A 21,668-nucleotide genomic window follows, 5' to 3' on the forward strand; every position below is an offset into this window, starting at 1 on the left:
CAATCACTGTACCCAAAACAATCCAGAGAGAATTTTCCCAGTGTATACAGTATATAGGGACATAAAGGCTGCATCAAAGTGGAAACGTGTGAGCTCACAGCCAGATCAACTATTTGACATCTCCAACAACAATGGAATCTACATGCATTGACTTCCAGAAGTACAGTACTACACTAGAATAAGAAATGATAACAAAGTGTTATTGAGGGCATGATGTACTGTGGGAGCCAACTTATTCACAGAATATAAACATAATTATAACCAATTTTTGCAAACTTGCAATTGAACATTATCTTGCAGGTGGCTATTCCAGTACTTTCAGCTTTTGTTTGTTTCACAGACTCCAGTTGGAACATTAATTTCACACTTAAATCAGGTAAACCTTTATTAATACAAACCAGCTAAATACCAATCACATTTAAGGGATCTCATATACAACAAATCAAGATAATAAAACAGCAATGATCCTTACCTTTTAAATCATTTTGCACAAGCTAAATTGATATTGGAACAAACACATTAAGATGGAAGCTAAGATGTAAAAAGGGAATTTAATGTAATTTGTTTTAGCACAATAGAGAAATTTTAACTTGCAACAAACATCAAATTAAATTTGCGGGACCAGTGCATTAATTCAGCAGAAATTTTGAAATTAATGTACCATTGAAAACTCATTTACACCTCATTCAACAAGTTATAACTATGGGGTTACAGTGTGGAACAAAGGAACAGGAGAAGGCCATTTGGCCCCTTGAGCCTAATCCATCATTCACTAAGATCCTGACTGTTCTGTGGCCTGACTTCATATACCTGCCTTTGACAAATGTCCCTTAATAGCTTTGCTTAACAACAATTTATCAATCTTATGTTTAAAATTAAAAACTGATCCTGCATCCACCACCCTTTTTATGTAGAAGTGCTGAACGATCTGAACCTAATTCTCAGACTATGCTCCTTACTTGTAGAATCCCCAACCAGTAGAAATACTTTTCTCTTTATCTACCCTGTCTTTCCAGTTGTTAGGTTGAAGACTTCAATCAGATCACCCCTTAACCTTTTAAATTCCAGAGAAAACATGCCTAATTTGTGTAATCTGTCCTCATAACTTAATCCCTGAAGTCCAGGTGTCGTTCTTGTAAACCTAAATTGTACTATCTCCAGGTCAATATATCCTTCCTGAGGCGTGGTGCCCAAATCTGCTCAAAATACTCCAAGTGCAGTCTAACCGGGGTTTTGTGTAAGTCACTGCCTGCTGTACCTGCACGGTTGCTTTCATGTACATCAGTCAATGAAAGCAAGCATGCAGGTACAGCAGGCAGTGAAGAAAGCTAATAGCATGCTGGCCTTCATAACATGAGGAATTGAGTATAGAAGCAAAGAGGTCCCTCTGCAGCTGTACACGACCCTGGTGAGCCCGTACCTGGAATATTGTGCGCAGTTTTGGTCTCCAAATTTGAGGAAAGACATTCTGGCTATTGAGGGAGTGCAGTGTAGGTTCATGAGGTCAATTCCCGGAATGGCGGGACTACCTTACGCTGAAAGATTGGAGCGACTGGGCTTGTATACCCTTGAGTTTAGAAGGCTGCGAGGAGACCTGATTGAGACCTATAAGATTATTAAAGGATTGGACACTCTGGAGGCAGGAAGCATGTTTCTGCTGATGGGTGAGTCCCGAACCAGAGGACACAGCTTAAAAATAAGGGGTAGGCCACTTAGAACAGAGTTGAGGAGAAACTTCTTCACTCAGAGAGTGGTGGGTGTGTGGAATGCTCTGCCCCAGTAGGCTGTGGAGACCAAGTCTCTGGATACTTTCAAGAAAGAGTTGGATAGAGCTCTTTAGGATAGTGGAATCAAGGGCTATGGGGATAAGACAGGAACAGGATACTGATTGAGGATGATCGGCCATGATCATAATGAATGGTGGTACTGGCTCGAAGGGCAGAATGGCCTACTCCTGCACCTATTGCCTATTGTCTATAACATCTGCATCTTTGTACTACAGTCCTCTAAACATAAAGACCAACATTTCATTAGCTTTCTTGATTATTTTCTGCACCTGCTCATGACATTTTAAAGGTGTATGCACCTGAAGCCCCCAAGTCTCTTTGGACATTCACTGTATTTAATTTCGTAAAAGCTAGGAAGTACCCTGATATATCATTTTTAGCTCCAAAATAGATAGCCTCAAATGTGCCTACATCACACTATATCTACCTCAATTTTACCCATTTACTTAGTCTAGTAATATCCCTTTGTAATTTTATGTTATCGCCTTAAACTGTACATTATGCCATCTAAATTTGTGTCATCAGCAAATTTGGATATGTGATTTTCTATGCCATTGTCCAAGTCATTAATAAATAATGTGAATAACTGAGACCCTAACACTGAGACACCACTGGTCACATTCTGCAAATTTGGGTACCTATTCATTATGTCTACTTTCTGTTGCCTGCCACCGAACCAATTTGCAAGCCATGCCAATCATTTGCCTTCATTTCCATGGGCTTCTTCATTAGTTACCAGTCTCTTATGTGGGACTTTATCAATTGACTTCTGGAAGCTATATAAATAACATCCATAGACATTCCTCTGTCCACTACCTTCATCACCTCTTCAAACAATTCAATGAGGTTTGTCAGGCACGACCTATGAATCATGAATCCATGCTGCCCCGTACTGATCAACTGAAAGTTTTCAACGTTTTCAATCACCTCTATCTTTGATTGTATACTCCAACAATTTCCCCACCATAGATCTTCGGCTAAGTAGTTTGCATCTCCCTGGTTTTCCTCTTTCATCCTTAAAGTGGAATGAAATGTGCAATTATCCAATCAAGAGGGAAAACTCCTATATCTAGGGAACTCTAAAAGTTATAGTTAGAGAATCTACAAAGTGCTTCCCTACTTCCTTTAACACCGTCTGATGGAAACCATCAGATCCCAGGGATGGGTCACTCTCTAATTCCATTAGTTTCTTCATTACCGATGTTCTACTTACTTTAATCTTATTCTATTCCTGATCCACTATTAATTTCCTTGGAACTTCTGGCAGGCTATCCTTCTCCTCCACTGAAAATACTGAGGCAAAGTAATTACTCAATATGTCTGTCATTTCCCCAAGTTCATTGGCATCCCCACTTTCAGATTTTACTGGGCCAGTATTGTTCCTGATCACCAACTTTCCCTTAATGTAACAATAGAGCTTCTTCTTATTGATATTGAAGAGACCTTGGAGTGCAGGTTTATAGCTCTTTGAAAGTGGAGTTTCAGGTAGATAGGATAGTGAAGAAGGCGTTTGGTATGCTTTCCTTTATTGGTCAGAGTATTGAGTACAGGAGTTGGGAGTTCATGTTGCGGCTGTACAGGATATTGGTTTGGCCACTGTTGGAATATTGTGTGCATTTCTGGTCTCCTTCCTGTTGGAAAGATGTTGTGAAACTTGAAAGGGTTTAGAAAAGATTTACAAGGATGTTGCCAGGGTTGGAGGATTTGAACTATAAGGAGAGGCTGAACAGGCTGGGGCTGTTTTCCCTGGAGCGTCAGAGGCTGAGGGGTGACCTTATAGAGGTTTACATAATTATGAGCGGCATGGATAGGGTAAATTGATAAATTATTTTCCCTGGGGTCAGGGAGTCCAGAACTAGAGGGCATAGGTTTAGGGTGAGAGGGGAAAGATATAAAAGAGACCTATGGGGCAACTTTCTCACACAGAGGGTGGTAATGGAATGAGCTGCCAGAGGATGTGGTGGAGGCTGGGACAATTGCAACATTTAAGAGGCATTTGGATGGGTATATGAATAGGAAGGGTTTGGAGGGATATGGGCCGGGTGCTGGCAGATGGGACTAGATTGGGTTGGGATATCTGGTCGGCATGGACGGGTTGGACCAAAGGGTCTGTTTCCATGCTGTACACCTCTATGACTCTATGTGCCTTGCAAGTTTATTTTCATAATCCCTATTAATAGTTCTTATAAGCTGCTTTGTGGGCCTTTGCTGGTGTTTGTATCTTCCCCATTCAGCAGGATCTGTTTCATGATTTTTGTAAGCCATTTCTTTTAATTGAATGATGACCCCTATCTCTTGTTTTTTTTTCTGTGAAGTGCAGCATTACCCTCTTAGGGGTATGAATTGGTTTTGTATTGTGTTTTTTTTTAAACATGCTCCACTGTTCTTCAATTATTTTATCCATTAGCAGATTTTTCCACTTTACTGTGGACAGACTGTGTCTCATCTTGTGAAGGGTGCCCATGTGTAAATTTTAAATTTGAGTAGTTGATTCATGCTTTTCACTTTAAAATGTTATGTTGAACTCGATCATGTTATGATCACCATTTGATAAATGCTCATGCATAATTAGGTTATTAATTAAATCTGGCCTATTACTCATTACTAAATCCAATATTACTTGTCCCCTTGTTGCATCCAGGACTTATTACTAGAGGAAACTATCCTGGACACACTCCAAAAATTCACTACCTTTATGAGAGGTCTGTGTCTTCCAATCTATGCTGAAGTTAAAATCCCCATTAATACTACTGTGGCTTTGCTACACATGAGCCTAATTTCTGAGTTTATACAATATACCACCAGAGCTGCTACGAGAGGCTCATAAACAGCACCTATTACAGTTTTAGATTCTCTACTATTCCGCAGTTCCACCTACTGAGTACTTTTTCCTCATTATATCCTCCTTCACCCTTGAAGTAAGTAGCATGGGATAAGTAGGATAAGATTGAAACTCATGTCAATTCAAGAAATTCTTAAGATTTCTTTCTGCTGGGACTTCAGTACATCTGATAGAGGAACAAGGCACCACTGACAGCAACTGGTGAATTTGCAATTTTGGCTGCCCATGTGCACTGCAGTCCAGAGGGTGTTGTCAGTTTTATGGTTCAAAAGAGATTCATGTTGATGATGAAGATGTAATTGATTCCAGGATTCTGGCATCATTAAGAGAAAAGAGACCAGCCTAGAGTAATCAGATGAAGAGAGAGACCTTAGGAACCACACAAAAGAGCTGTATTTGATATCCTAATATGGGTTGTAAGACGAATCCTCATCAGTGTTCACCACAGTGTTAGATTCATCTGGTAAATTTGATGCCACCATCCTCTTTCCTGGTCAGGTTCCACAGAGCCTTCTTGATCTAATGTGGTAGAGGAATACCATGTGGTAGTGTAACAAGATGTAGTTTATTGCATGATGGCACGAATTACAAGTTACATTGTAACTTATTGTATATTACAAGATAATAGCTATTGCTCCTGAGACTATGAGGGAGATATTGATGTTATGACATGTTCCTTTGAGATCTAAAGTTCCCCCACCTCGGTCATATGGCATTATGATATTAGCCAGTGCTTCATGGACTTCTCAGCATTAATCCTTTCAGACCCTCACCCTTGTACAACACCACCCTCAAAATTTTTATTCATACTATAAATGTTATACAGCTTTGTATAGTTACATTTACATTACCCTCTACACCCTCTCCCCCAAGTCTTTTACGTAAATAAATTCAGGCTGTCTCAGGGTTTAAGCATTTCTCCCAGACTGCTTTCCTTTCTGAATGAAGGATCAATAGGTCTGTGAGTTGAAGTTTGTTGATTTTGATTCTGTTCTAGATAGTGTGAGGTCTGTAAGTCCTTGATATTATGACGTTCCTTGTAGTGTTAATCCCAATCAAATTCAGACAAATGATTGATCTGAAATGGGATGAGGTTTCTGTGGTTTCTTTGCACAACCCCTTCAGCTGAGCAAACAATCTGATTCTCTCTTGATCTGCAGCTCCTTGGATGACTGTAACTTTCCTGTTAAAGTCCCATGTTCATACCTATTGCTGTTGGCCCAAATATGTCAATCATCTTGCACAGTGATGTCTATTATATTGTATGTCCTGCTACCCCTGGTATCTTATTTGGATCTTGCTAATCTTGTGGGTATAATTGTGGGGTCAATCTCTTTGGTAAGAGGTAAGATAAACCACACAGTTGTGGAGCAGATTAGTAATTTAGCAATGCTGCATAAAAGTAAGCATTTTTCTTCAAACAATATCTAGACTGTCTAGATCATGTGTTTGTCTTCCGTATTTGATTGTGGGCACCTTGCCAAGGTTGTGACACATTCAAATCCAGAATTGAATGCAAATTGACTGAAGCACACATTAACAAACTGTAGTCTGTTGTCCAGTATGGCCACATGAAGGATCCTATGCTTTGCAAATATTTCAGGCCAAACCACAACAACTGCATCCTTGCTTTGACAAAGGGTACAGTTAGACTCGAAACATCAGTTCTTTTCTCTCCTTACAGAGGCTGCCAGACCTGCTGAGATTTTCCAGCATTTTCTCTTTTGGTGACAACTGCATCCTTGGTGGCGGCATTATGTTTTCCTCCGTATGTACCATGAAAAACAGGCCAGCATGGTGGCTCAGTGATTAGCACTGCTGCCTCACGGTCCCAGGTTCGATTCCAGCATTGGGTGACTATCTGTGTGGAGTTTGCACATTCTCCCCATGTCTGCATGGGTTTCCCCCGAGTGTTCCGGTTTCCTCCCAGTCCAAAGATGACAGGTCAGGTGAATTGGCCATGCTAAATTGCCCATAGTGTTAGGTGCATTAGTCAGAGGGAAATGGGTCTGGGTGGGTTACTCTTTGGAGGGTCGGTGTGGACTGGTTAGGCCGAAGGGCCTGTTTCCACACTGTAAGGAATATAATCTAATCTACACAATAAGACTTTCCATCAAAAATACGTTGTTTTATTTTCTATATCAAGTGTAAAGTTAGTGAGATTTCCATGTACATAAACGCATTCTTGCCAAAAAGCTAGTAATGGGGATCGCCTATCTCTCTTGGAATATCTCTGGTTTTTCTTCTATTTCCTTCTATTGCATGTTGTTAAACTTCATAAGCTTCTTTGCGTGAATAGCCATTTGTTTTCTTGATGCTGTGTGATTATGTTTTACTTTTGCTCATTGTCGAAAAGTGGCTTATGGTCATACAGATAAAGGATTATTTTTTAATAGCTGGGCGCTGCTCTTTTCCATGAAGTTTCCTTGCTTCACAGCAGCAACACTGACTTTTACTATCATGAGCCTGATCTACTCTCTGAAGTGGCTTCTTATGTGTCTGGTTAGGACTTTTGTGGTTTAACTGAACAGCTTCTACTGTTCTCCTATCATAAGATCAATCCCCTCTCAGGATTGACCTATGTTGCTTCCCAACTTTTTTTTCACTCACCATCTGAATGGTTTTCTCTAGAGTCAAATCTTTTTTTTAAACTGTAATTATCTTCACAAGCAATTTCAGCAAAAATCCTATCTCTGAAGATTCTGACTTGAAAGCTCCACAGTCACATTTTTCCACTAATTTATGGAGATCATTGATGAAATGATCTACAAATTCCCTGAATACGGAACTCTTAAATCAGGCACTTGTTTTTTTTATTATTTCTTCTGAGGTTAAAGTAATTGTCAAAGGCTTGCAGAACTTTGTCAAAGGTGTTTGCTGCTTCTTTTACAACTTGGCAAGCTGTAATGTAATATGTTATAGTTCTAATCAAATACAAAACATATTTACTTGTCCATTTTCTGATTTGGTATCTGTTTTGGAAGAAATTCTGTGCCTTAAGAATTATGTTCTCCAAAATGTTTAACATTCAGTTCTATCTGTCCCATCTTGGAGTTAAACTTTCCTAGCAGTATCATTTCTGCTGATCTGTCTTCCTAATATGATAATTAAATTTCCTTGCTTTGTAGACGTTTGATTCTGCATTATATTAATGCTGCTACTGTGTGCTGCTGTATGGAAGCCTTTCTTCTGTTTGTGTGATCAAAATGGAAAATTCCTGCCACTTATGAGTGCAATGGAGGATTCTTGCTTATGCAAGTAAAACGAACGATGCTCACTATTTTGTAGCTTCTCTTGATTAATCCCGCTAACTGCAGCTATAACATAATTCCTATTCTCTTAGTAGCTTTACTAAATGAATTCCACTCTTTCAGTGCCGTAAGACAAATACTGTTTTATTTTAATAGAATCTCACTGTGTGGAAACAGGCAATTTGGCCCAACAAGTCCACACCAACCTTCCAGACTGCATCCCACCCAGACCAATCCTCTTTTTCTCATGGCTAATGCACCTAGCCTACATATCCTTGAACACAATGAGTTATTTGGCATGGCCCATCCAGCCAACCAGAACATCTTTAGACTGTGGGAGGAAACCAGGGCATCCGGCAAAAATGTACGCAGGCTAGGGGACAACATCAAATCTCCACACAGATAGTCACCTGAGGCTAGAATTGAACCCAGGTCCCTGGCACTGTGAGGCAATAATGCTAACCACTGAGCCGCTGCGCCACCCTAGATGATTTCCACTGTCTGGGGTGCTATTAATGTTTCACGAGTTTCTTTTCTGGATGATTTCCACTATGTGTGGTTGGAATACATTCCTTCTGCCTTTACTGCAGTTTAAAAAATTGATCTCAAATTTTCTGTGGCATCAACAGAGTCTCTTAGCATTCTTCTGCTACTAAACTTGGCCTATTTAGGCTTCTACTTCACTCTTTACGACTTTGAATTGGCTTTCTGACATGCCTGGGTTTGAGAATTTGTTTTAAATTGTTTCTGTGGCCTTTGATTTCCCTCATTATAACCATGCTGTGTGATCCTTTTCCCTATTCCTGCTCCCTCTGAGCTATTTGTACTTTGTTTACTTCTAAGGTGTCCCAGCCTGTAATTTGCACCTTTTTAATAAGCTTTCATATACCCACTAGGGATTTAAACTTAATTCACATAGACTGTGGCTGAGTATCCACTCAGTCTACTCCTACAGATCATCAGTAACTGAACTAACCTATAACTATCTCCAAGAAGTTTCTGGCTCTCATTGCTTCTGCGCATCTCTTACCAGGTCTGAAAAGCTTTTTAAACATTAGCTGTAGATTCTACCTTGTAGAATCTTGCCACAATGTTCTATTCTGTACGGCTGTCAAATATTCAATAGAATTGGCCTAAAGCCCAAGACAAATATGGTGACAGCTAAGGAAATAAACTCCAGAGCCAGGATCTCAAGTAAAAATGGAATGCAAAGTGCACAGCTGAAAAGCAAAGACTGGAAAGTCAGAACAGAACAGGACCTTGAAAGACTTTGAAGAGGAAAAAAAAGGTAATTTCCAAAGATATACCAAGACAATAGAAAACTGAAAAAAAAGGGAAAGAAGACGACTCTGGAGACTGAGAAAATACCTTAAAAGTCTTTGATTGTAGGGCTACAGAGCAGGAAGATCTGAAGTGCAAGAATAAATGTTGCCAGGGTTGGAGGGTTTGAACTACAGAGAGAGGCTGAATAGGCTGGGGCTGTTTTCCCAGGAGCATCAGAGGCTGAGGGGTGACGTTATAGAGGTTTATAAAATCATGAGGGACATGGATAGGGTAAATAGACAAGGTCTTGGTTGGGGGAGGCCTGAACTAGAGGGCATAGCTTAAGGGTGAGAGGGGAAAGATTTAAAAGGGACCTAAGGGGCAACTTTTTCACGCAGAGGGTGGTGCATGTATGGAATGAGCTACCAGAGGAAGTGGTGGAGGCTGGTACAATTTCAACATTTAAGAGGCATCTGGATGGGTATATGAATAGGAAGGGTTTAGAGGGGAATGGGCCAAATGCAACAAATGGGACTAGATTAGGTTAGGATATCTGGTCAGCATGAATGAGTTGGACTGAAGGGTCTGGTTTCATTCTATACGTCTCTATGAGTCTGATTCTAAAGGAATCACAAAAGATTTTGAATCTCATCCATGAGTTGGAGAGTAAAATCTCAGATCGGAACATTTCAATGGTAAGAAGGAAGAAGGAAGTAAGATAGGCACAATAGTTTCCAGGATGATGGATGTAGTAGAGATCTTGCCATGACCTGAAGAATTCGATAATGTAGAAACACTTTAAGAAAACCAGAAGTGGGAGCTCAGGAAACAGTCCTTTCAGTGCTAAAGAATAGCTTCAGGCTGACACACGCATTAACAGCACAATCAGGGCAGCACATTTATAACAATCTGTATGTGCAATTGCTGATTCTGTTAAAGAGACTGGACATAGACATTTCAGGTCAACACAGATCATAAGCCTTTGGGAGTATGACTAGGATCAAAAGAAATCTCAAAAATGCCCCTACACAGTCACACATTCAGACTTTGGAATAGCCTGTAATCCAGGCAAGAGTCGAGAGTGTGGTGCTGGAAAAGAACAGCACGTCAAGCAGTATCCAAGGAGCAGGAGAATCGATGTTTTGGGCATAAACCCTTCATCAGCCCTTCCTGATGAAGGGCTTATGCCCGAAACATCTATTCCTCTGCTCTTCAGATGCTACCTGACCTGCTGTGCCTTTCCAGCATCACACTCTCGACTCTGATCTCCAGTATCTGCACTCCTCACTTTCTCCCTGTAATCCAGGCAAGACACGACTAATGACAGTTACACTCTCAAGAACAATAGTGGATTCAGCAGAAAGTGTTTCTCTTATTCTTGTAGAAGTAGAATCTTATTCTCTGGCTGTAACCAACAATTCACTGGCAACTGAGGGAGAACCCAGACAAATTTGTGCAACTAGAAACCTGACAGCAAGTGCACACATACAACTCAAGGGTGGTTGAAATATCATTTGACAGATCAAGTGCTGAAAAGTTACCACATGCAGAAACAACACTTGACAATAGTTTAAGATATATTGGTGTACCACTGTAAAGGTGTTGCACCAAAGTCAATATGACCAGAAATCTTACACAAATTTCACAGGAGCCGTCTAGGTATCATTGAAATGAAGAGCAATAATACAATAGTAAATGTGGGTAACTGGGCATCTCAAAAGACATACAGGACTACATTTGGTCATGCCAGACTTTTGTCATGAGGCTGCAGAGCCAACGATTTTATCAAGATTTCTGGAAAGTATATGTGAAAGGATAGTGATGGATATGTTAGATTTTGGAGGGAAGATTTATTTAGTCTCAGTCAATTATTATTGAAGTTGAATTTAAATGTCTAGTCGAAGCAAACTCAGTGGTCAGAGCTCTGGAAAGTACCTTTGTGATACATAGGTACTAAAAGAATTGTTAGTGGACAATGGGCCTCAATTTGTGAGGAGGCAGGCATCAGCCAGGTGGCAAGTTCTCCACTCTATTCTCAATTGAATGGCAAGGTGGAAAGAATGGTCAAAACTGTAAGCTCTCTGCTGCACAAGAATCCAGACTGAGAATTAATTCAGCTCAGTTACAGAAGAACACAATTAATAATGTTAAAAATCATTATTAGGCAACTAGTTACATGATGAAGGAGCAGCGTTCCGAAAGCTCGTGCTTCCAAATAAACATGTTGAACTATGACCTGGTGTTGTGTGATTTTTAACTTTGAACACCCCAGTCCAAATTGGCACCTCCACATCATAAATAATAATGGGTGCTCACCATAGAATTATTAATGGCATTAGAACCCCCTCTGATATTTCATGATTTTTATTCTTTTATCAGTTTTGAATTGTGAGCTGGAAATGACTTATGGGCTTTGGGACAGCTTATGCTAAAAAGAAAAGACAAAACAGGCTTTGTTTGTTTGTGAGGATAAGCCTGGAGGCTAATAACAGACTGAGCCTTGATTTAAACGTTTCTAAAAGATACAGTGAGTCCAGGAAGAGCATGGTGTTTAAAAGGAAGGCTGAAATTGCCAAACAGTGAGATCAGTACCTGGGAATTGGTTCTAGCAAGCCTGAAAGAGACCCATGTTCAAGCAGATGTCAGTTGAATGGTAATTGAGGCCTTGGAAGACGTCGATAGGTTTATCAAGGCAAATTAAATTAAAGTTACTTTTTTGGAACAGTGTTTTCAGAGACAATGGTTCTGGTCTGCTGCTGAGACAGCATGAAGATTTGAAAGCTTTCCCCCTAACCTGATACATTCGCTTCCAGAAGCCCAAAGGTTAGAAAGCTGCATTTAAAGTACTGCTGCCTTTGCCTGGCTGAACTAAGAAGGTGATCCTGGTCAATATTTCAGAAAAACAGCCAAGGAGTCCACAGTTACGCCTGTAAACAATGCAACGTGAAAGCCATTTAAGTAATCTGGCCAGATTCGTTTCTTTCCCTTTCATTTATCTTTTAACTGCGTTTGTTTGTCTGTCTGTCTATCTGTCATTTGTGTGAAAGGGAGCCGAAAACAAATGTTTTGGGTTTAAAGCACAGTCATTAATCAGCTTACCATGTCACTTAATTTCCTTTCTGCTGAAGTTATTGTTAATTTAATAAATTATTAAATATATTGTTTAAGGTACAAAACTAGTGTCTGGAAATTAATTATTCACAAAGTCTGAGATTGCTTTCTTAAAAGACTGGTTAGGAACCATTGGAGTGACCATTTTGTGTGTAGTTGTATTGTATAACACTGTAGTTTTATTGTGTTGTGATTACAGTGACGGAAAGGCTGATTTGGTTCAGCTTTCTTTCTGTGCTATTACAATGGGAAGGAGGTTGAAAACAGTTTTACAGATTTAGACCACAACTTCACGCCAAACATACCCTTAAATGCCACATGAAAATAAAACGACTGGAGAAAATCCACAACAAAAATCCACAGGTATAGTGTATCTCCAGTGACAACGCAAATACTCTGATAGCCTGAACGCCAGGACAGAAAGTCAGGTTGATGAACAGAAAGTCAGAAGCCATGGTCATTAGACAAACTAATCAATTGAGATTTCATATTGTCAAAATGCCTGAACAGTAACTGGTCTTAGTTGAGCTAAGAAGTGAGACTGAGTATGATTATCACAGGATGGTGGATATGAATCCCTATTACTTCATCATATGTTGTACAGAATGGTACGGTGGCATGGTGGCTCAGTGGTGAGCACTGCTAACCTGGGTTTGACTCCAGCCTCGGGCGACTGTCTGTGTGGAGTTTGCACATTCTCCCAGGTACTCTGGTTTCCTCCCACAATCCAAAGATGTGCAGGTGAGGTGAATTGGCTTAGCTAAATTGCCCATAGTGTTCAGGGATGCGTAGGTTATGTGCATTAGTCAGGGGTAAATGTAGAGTAATGGGCTATGGGTTTGGTTGGAATACTCTTTGGAGGGTCGGTACAGACTTGTTGGGCTGAAGGGCCTGTTTCCATACTTTTGGGATTCTAATTCTAATTCCAATTCCTAATGTGGCCCAAACTCATTATCTTAGTTCTGAACGCAAGCAAACCAGGTTGAAATATCCAGACTGGATTCCACATCATCTCAACCTGTGAAATTTAGACATTGTAGGGGCAGTGAGGTTGTTATAGTGGCGATAACAGTGATAATGCTAATAACAATGTGAAAATGACTTTAATGAGTACAAAGGCTGTAAGTAAGTAAAAGTTAACTACTAAAATTGTTTCGACAAGATAGAGAGAAACTTGCAAAGAGATGTGGTATTATGAAATTCATTTCAATTATGGTGATATATTTGATTAGATGACTAGTATAGAGTGAGCATGTAAGGAGTGAGTTCTTAGACGCTACTCTGGAGAGCTGTGTTTAATAACCTACTATGCACAGATAACAAGAAAAGAATATCGCAGTGCATCAACAGTTGCAGACTGAAGAGATAAGGAACAAGCAGCCTTAAACAGCATATGGGCAAAATCCCACAGCCGAGGATACTTCATAGTCGTATCTCAATACACAGATAGCACATAATGAATAATAAAGGGTTAAAATAAAAGATAAAGCACGTTTCATCATTAGTACTTACTACTAAAGCAGGCCTTTGGGATTGGAATTGGAAGATTTAAATACAATTGCACAACTATTAAAATGCCCAGAACTGTCCCGAAGCCATATTTGAACCAGAAATAAAGCACTCTAACAACTTCTACAGAAGGCTCAGTGCTAACAGATGGCATTATTCCTCTGGTGATTCCAACAATTAGTATTAATTCTCAAATACATTGTGTAAGGGCTTACTGCTATTAACAGATGTGAAGGATTCACAAAGGATGTTTCCATCTCTATACAGTTTCCTGCCTTAGTTTCAGGATGACTGAGAGGAGAAGTTTTTCTTTTTTATAAAAGAGAGTTTGTTCCCGAATTCAGAGGCTTCTGACCTGAAACTTTGATTTACTTGCTTTATAAAAGAGGATGGCTAGGATAATTCTGCTTAAATTGTGAGCGAGGTCACTTTGGGTAATGCACCTTATGCCTTGGTTAAAATATGATTAATTGATGCAAAGACTTGGGATCTAATCATGTTATTAAAGGACATTCTGTCTACTGAAACATTGTCTCAAGTATTGTTTTGCTTGCTGCTCTGCTTGATTATGTCCTTAACATGCAAGCATTTTTGATCAGTTGAAATGATTACTTTCAACAGAATATTGAAGGTTCATAAACTCTTTTGTTTCAAAAATTGTAATTGAGAGGTAATTTTATTAAGACATACAAGATTCCAAAGGGGCTTAATTGATAGACACCGATTAATGCTTTCCTCTGGCTAGAGAATCTAGAGCGGGGGCGGGGCACAGTTTCAGGATAAAGGACTGATCATTTAAGGCCATGATGAGGAGACATTTCCTTCCTGGAATTCTTCACTCTGTCCCAGAAGGACGTGGATACTACATTGTTGAGACTACTTAAGCCCAAGATAGGCAGATTTTTGGTTTATCAGAAAAGAAACGATGATGACAGCAAGCAGGAAATGGAATTAAGGGGAAAGATTAGTTTTGATCATACTAAATGTGGAGAAGATTTGAGGGTCTGCATAGTCTATTCCTGCTGCTAATTCTTATGTTGTTAAAATTGTTTTTTTTAATGACTTTTTTTTGTACTGATTTTCTGATTTCCTTTCCTTGTCCGTTGGATATTGGTTTTCTAAGATTTTGGTTTAGGGATTGCCTCCTTGCAGTGTGCAGTCAGACAATAGACCTGCTGGTGATGACCTGCTTGCACTAAATATCAGAAGAAGTCAAATATCTTTTCAGGTTATGTTAACAAGTTTATTAGATCCCAAGATCTGTGGTGCATTTTTTTTTTGGTTCCTTCTAGTATGTATTTTCTTCAAGTGTGGGATTGATTGAGCTTTCAAAAGTTCATTTTATCCCCCCTCACTTTTAAAAAATGTTACACTGACATTTTTGCCAATTGCTTCTATATTATGGTCACTAAGAGAGGTACTTTGTAAAAAAACAAGATGACTTGGCACCAGGGAAAATCCCATATTGCTCTTTTAGAGAATGGCACTTAATGCAAGGGACCATCAGCCACTTAATGGGGCAGCAGCAGGACACCTCATGCATCAAAGACCCCATGGCATAAGTCTGTTTGGCTGAGAGCTGCCTGCCAATCAGAGGCCAGCAATTCTATGTTGATTAGTGCCATCAGGGAAATGGTGGCTGTTGTCAGTACTTACACTTCTCTGAGGGCTAGGTTCACCATGAACATAGCTGCAGGTGAGTGATAGCAGGAGGCGTCTCAGGTAAGGGTTTGCAGCAAGGTCAAGGGGCTGGCTGTCAGTGGGCCCTTCCTGATGCTGTTTCCCTTGATCATGGAGAATCCTCTCTGCGCTGGATGATTACTACCAAATGGCAGGATGAGGCCCTTAAGTAGCCAGTAATTGCCCAAATAAATGCCCAAGTTGGGATGGAGCAGGAGGTCCATCCAGGAGATCAGTGCATTGGTGTGAAGGCAGCAGAGACCAAACCTGCCACCCGCCCTTATTAAATGCCCTTCCATGACCAGACTTGCTGTGGGAGAGTCATTAATTTCTATGGATGAATCATTCATTCATTTTGAAATTTCATTCTGTAAATAGCGATGAATAATACAGATCAATGCATTAATTAAGTGAATGTGTGGTATCCCAGGAGATGGTAATTTAATCTCAGTATTTTCTATCATTGTATCAACTGAAATCAGATAACACAAACAGACAATAACATAAATAAATATGTAATTGCCTTTTGTTAAAGAACCGGAGAAATTTAGCCAATTATGCAACTCTGCAAGGAACTGGTTTTTCAATCATTGTCACTCGTTGAGCATCTTGGTGGAGAAAGTGTAAATATTTAGTTGTTACTAAGTTAGTCTGTTTTTTCTTTAACAATGTCAAATAAACACAGCCGAGAATATACCTGTCAAAATATAATTGTATGTATCTCAATTGTTAACCTGTAAAATGACCCTTTTAAAACCATGTCTAAAATATACATTTTTTTTCTCTCTATTTCAAAGATGGACAGACAATTATCCATGAGCTCTAATATCATGGGAATGCCAGGCCCTTCTCTAAATAATCAGTGCACTCCTCCTCAAGTCCAACAAATGCATTCAGAAGCCAAAATGGTAAGAAAAGCAAAACATTCTTTGCATGAGTGTGCATGGGGGTGGAAGGGTGTGGAATTATCTGTAATTTCCATGAACCTCATGGTTTTAAATACATTCCAACTCCCTGTAAAGTTAATGTATTACACAGTTTCAGAAGCTTAAATCACAAATAGAGTATATGTTGCTAGTGATTCTCGAACAGCTTGTTTATTATGGCCCCTGGAGCTCATTGAGTAATTTTTGTCTTTGATAGTAGTGGTGAAACTTTAGATGTGTTGTAATGGTATTGTTCAGCTCTCAGGAATGTTATAATGAATCAGAATTATCCATAATGGGTGTTGCTTTATACTATTCTACATGAGCTTGTTTAGTATGGTTGTTTAATATCTGACTTGATAATAATGAGTGATTTCTGAATTTGCTGCTTAAGGAATATGGATAAGATATTAGATAACTTACTTATTAAATCATCCAAACAGCTTCCAGTTCTCTGATTTAACTTGGGCTGAGTGACTTTTTCAGATTTTTGGCTTTTATATTTAAGCTTTACATAGTACTTAAAAATTGATTGTGATTTCAGCAAATTTTATTTGATTTATGGTCTAAGCTGAATTCCAAGTATTGATTGATTCCTTGCTACTGCACATCCTTGTTAGTGTTACTCACAAAAAGTGAAAGAATATAGCCATATGAACATGTTATTCAATTACAAAACATTGTTTGGAAGACTGAAGTATTTATATATCTCTATGTATGCTACAGCTCAATGCAGTACATACTTTTTCAAGGTGTAGATGTTCTTAATTACATGTAGTCGATGGCATTATCCACAGTAGCGTATTACTACAGACCTGTTTTTGATGCTTGTAGGTTACAGTTAATTTGTTTGAGCCCCAAAATTTACAGGGACAGAACTGGAGAAAGCTTTTATTCAGAAGAAATTTGCAATACAGTACAGGAATTTATCAATTTTTAACCTGCCCTCTGGCAGTGTATAGTCACATTAACAAGTTAGCCAGATGGGAAGGCCACACTCAGAAAGTTTACATTTGATCAGGTTAAGTTAGTTGGGAGGAAGGATCAAAAGAGATTGTGGAGTAGCAGGTGTGTTTGTTTTGTTTGTTTCTGTGCATTGAGGGAGTGGGGAGCGTAGACTGGCAAGAGAGATCGGATGAGATCGTGAGATACAAGTTGAGAAGTGGCAGTAGTCAGGTTGGATCTGGCATAGTTTCTGGATTGGAGACTGTAATAGGAAGCTAGGCACAACAGAAAAGTTACTTAAGGGGCTAGGCAGACACTCTTGCTCCTCCTAACTCACCAGGATTCTCTGAAAAAGCACTTAACTGCTTGATCCACTGGCCTGGTTTCCTAAGCCTTGGGAAACCCAGCTCACAACAACTTAATTTAAATCAAATTCCTAACTGTACTGCCCGAGCTGATTTACATATAAAAATGAGATATCCAGCTTCTCAAGAACAGGACACCAGCTTGTGACAATACAGATGCGTGCACATGTAGCAGTTTCAATCAGATAAACTAATATTATATTTGAAAGTTGCCTCTTAGAGACATTAATTTTTAAAACTCCGTCCCCTCCCCCAAGTGTCTTCGATCTCCTTATGAACATAATGGAGCAGATTTTAACTATTGGACAATTAGTGCAATTTGTATATCATCCATGTTTTGAAGCCTGGGCCTCATTTAGTAGAAGTGCAGTGTTGAGGCATGGAAGGGAATCTTGGTACAACTCGCTGCAAATAACCCACCAGTCTGTTGGCTGCCTTGCTGGTTCTGTTGGGAGTGTGATCATGCAAGGCCGAGAGCAGCGGATGTCCAGATTATTGGTATGTGGCTTGAAGGCGCACTCCTGCTTTTAATTTTAAAGTAATCTTTCTGAGGCCTCTGCAATCTGCAAATCTGGCCAAAACACGAAAGCTGTTCCCTCTGTGCAATTGAGCCTGAAAATAGCAACCAGAGTCCTATGTATGTGATGTAGGCCCTGACTCACATATGAAAAGAGTCTCCTACCTAAAACAGCAGCCCTTTTCAGGATGGGCAGCAACAGCATTGTTATAGTTAGTAGATAATAAATGCTTCACAGCTGTTTTAATGCTGCTTCTGTAGTACATTTTGAAATCACCAGGAATGAATCCACAGCTGCAACTGATGCTCTCCAGGATATCTCAGCACCCTGTGGTTGAATCCATGGTTGGGCCACCATCAATAGAAGAGCTACAAAAACAATCAAATGGATGAAACACAACAAAATGTGTAGCCCTGTTGTATCCCAACTGAAGTCTTTAAAGATTTTGGATCTTTGTTCACTTTGAGGCTCCATGCATTTGGCCTGTGAATTGGGATGGAGAAAGAGTTATCTGCAACCTACCTGATTTGAGGAATGCAACAGTTTGTAACTGTCTTCGATTAGGAAGAGAAATCATATTGTGCAACTATCAGACTATGCCCCTATTGTCTGTAGGAGGGAAACTCCTGATACGCTATCATCCACTTCCTATGGCTGAGGAAGTCCTTCTAGAAACACAGGACACTTCAGACTTTGCAGAGGATCCTCTCACAATCCAAGAATGCGAGCAGAAATTCTTCATGGCATTCATCAACCCGACCAAACATTTCATTCAGTAATTTGCAAAGCTCTTTGGACTGATCTGCAGAGATTTGGAAACTTCATCACAATCCTGCAAATTCTTCCGAAGGATACAACTGCAAGTGCCTTGAGTGGAAGATATTAAACAAATGCTTTCAAAGTCAATGCAACGGTCAAGCAGGTCTATATGAGAGCTGCAACACCATTTCCAAGTGGCCATTTACTTCAAAGATCAAATGGCCCTTGATATGAATATTAAATACTCCTTAGATGGAAAACTCTTTACTCTCAGTTGCCTTTATGCCAAGATTATACACACCACCATAGATGTAGGTGACCGGCAGCACATGGATGACTGTAATGTCATTGCCCACTTTGCACCAGATTTGTAAGTCATTCTCAATCTCTTCAGTTCAAATACTTCCTTTGTTGGTCAGAGTATTGAGTATAGGAGTTGGGAGGTCAAGTTGCGGCTGTACAGGATATTGCTCAGGCCACTTTTGGAATGTTACGTGCAATTCTGGTCTCCTTCCTATTGGAAGGACGTGTTAAAACTTGAAAGGGTGCATAAATTCAACCCTGACTGACTTTGGGAATATTAGACAAATGAATGACTTCCGCATCCAGGCATTAAGTGTCTTTCCACTTACCTGCTGGATCCACTTTACCTGATTCACCGGTCTTTTGATTTCCCCACACAAACCTTTCAGCTTGCCACTTCTCACCCCTCCTGTTTAACTGTTCTGACCTCTGCTCAGCTCTGGGTCCTTGTTTGACACCTTCCCAGACCTCAGACCTCTCTTCAGATATGCACTATTATCTACCTTTGAACTTGGCCTCTGGTTGTACCTCTGGCTCCAATCTTTACTTCCCATGATACAACTCCCATTTCCCTCCAGCCTTTTTGACCCTTAGCTCAACCCCCACATTTCTTCATTTTGCCCCAAACTATGGTCGCTCAACAACCAGCTAGCCCCTCAGTCTAGCCTGGTGTGACTGTGAAATAGGGTTAAAATGGAAACTGCATATTTTAGAACTTAAACAATGCTCCTAAGTTTCCCGATCTCAAATTTTCTCCCCTACCATTCTGTCTTAGCCTCTGAAAGAATGTCAAGGTCATTGTCTGAGGGACAAATAAGATATGTTTCAGTGATGTAAAATGTTTTACATAAATATCATTTTGCATTTGAAATGATAGGGACACAGTTGCCAAGTAATCCCATGAATTTCTGGAGTAGTTTCTCTATTATTCATTGATGTCGGGGCTGACTAAGATGTGGGAAGTCCCTGCACTGGGAGGTTTGTTTCCCTTGTTCATTCAAAGTATGAGTAAAAATGAGGTCTGCAGATGCTGGAGTGATGTGAGACTGGAGACTAATACACCAAGTTGTGGGGTGAGATTGGAAGAATTTTTTTCAGGGTTGGCTTGGGTTCCCTATACCAGAGTAGTGTGAACTGAAGGGACGATTTAGGTAACTCCGCAATGTCTGGCAGGCATGGAGGTCGGATGTACCTTAGATGCCTTCCAGTGGCTTCACAATCTGTGATGGGGCAAATGTTAAAGTACATTGTGAATTTTGGGCTTAGGCAACACATTTGTCTCATAATCTTTGAGAGAATATTCCTTTTTTTGTAAAGTAAACACAAAAATTGTGCAAAGCTCAATAAATAATAATACATCATGTTTTGAATTATCAAGTAAGCATTAAAATATCAAATTTAATTTCGACTTTACTTTCCTTGGCTGCTCAACATTGAAGCAGTTGTTTTCATTTTTAAATGATAGTTTGAGATAATCATCTTAGATGGGGAGGGGTTTCCTCCCAGGTGAAACCCCCCATATTTCCTCTCCGTCATGTCCCAACTCAACCCTGTCCACCAATATACCAGACAAAACTTTGGACTTCATCCAGGCTCCATCCATCAGTGTCAGTTTCTAAGGAATTGTTGCAATTCCAGTGCAACCAGCAAATGTGTTGGTGCATCTGGATAGGACAGCAGTCAGTGTTTCATGAACTGGCAACTCTCAGAAAGGCTGGGCCTTCTCTTTGAAATGGCTGCATGTCAATTGGCTAAGAGTGGAAGGGTGCTCTTACGGTTTTTCTCTCTGTGGGCGTGGGGAGGCACCCGAAATGGAAAAGGATAAAATTTTAAAAATAAAAATGGAAATGTCACTAATATTGAAATCATTGTACAGGAAGCAAAGTAAAGCGTGTCTCATGCAAATAGAATTAAGCACAAGAAGTATGTCAAAAATATTTTGAACATTTGCAACATCAGCATTCATAGGAAGAAAGACTGCATTTCTGTGAAATTTTTGTTGGGGGGGGGGGTGTCCTGGGAAGTTGTTTGGCTGTTAAATGTTAGTTAATCATGACAAACATAGCTTAGGTTTTTCAATAACCTTCAATGCTATGATAATGGATGATCAGTCCTCATTCTTGCTATTCCAATGATTTCTGATTAGATTCCACTGCAACAGCACAGCAAGTGGAGGAACAGGGCATTGCTGACAACAGCTTCCAGATTTCTGCTGTTAACTGTGCAAGTGCAGACACCAGGAGTTGTTGTCAGTTTCACCCTGTGACAACAGTTTATGCTGCTGCCTAATTGCTAGTTTAGCAAAATCTGAGCTGTGGTTTGAATAATATTGGTGGAAGATTTTTTTTCAAAAAGTTGTTTTGAAAGCACAAAAAGGAAATACCTGCAGAAATGTCATTGTATGTTGTT

The 21,668-nt window shown here is 39.8% G+C and overlaps 1 protein-coding gene across 1 annotated transcript in view; it reads left to right on the forward strand.

The window, feature by feature from the left end:
• The window catches only part of creb5b (cAMP responsive element binding protein 5b), a 461,203-nt gene that overhangs the window by 318,924 nt on the left and 120,611 nt on the right, over positions 1-21,668 (forward strand). Inside the window, exon 7 of the mRNA XM_060825361.1 lies at positions 16,241-16,351. Within this exon, the coding sequence (XP_060681344.1) occupies positions 16,241-16,351 (111 nt within the window). The remainder of the gene's footprint in view (positions 1-16,240; positions 16,352-21,668) is intronic.

Source organism: Hemiscyllium ocellatum, chromosome 5, assembly GCF_020745735.1.
Source record: "Hemiscyllium ocellatum isolate sHemOce1 chromosome 5, sHemOce1.pat.X.cur, whole genome shotgun sequence".
Taxonomy (NCBI): Eukaryota; Metazoa; Chordata; class Chondrichthyes; order Orectolobiformes; family Hemiscylliidae; genus Hemiscyllium; species Hemiscyllium ocellatum.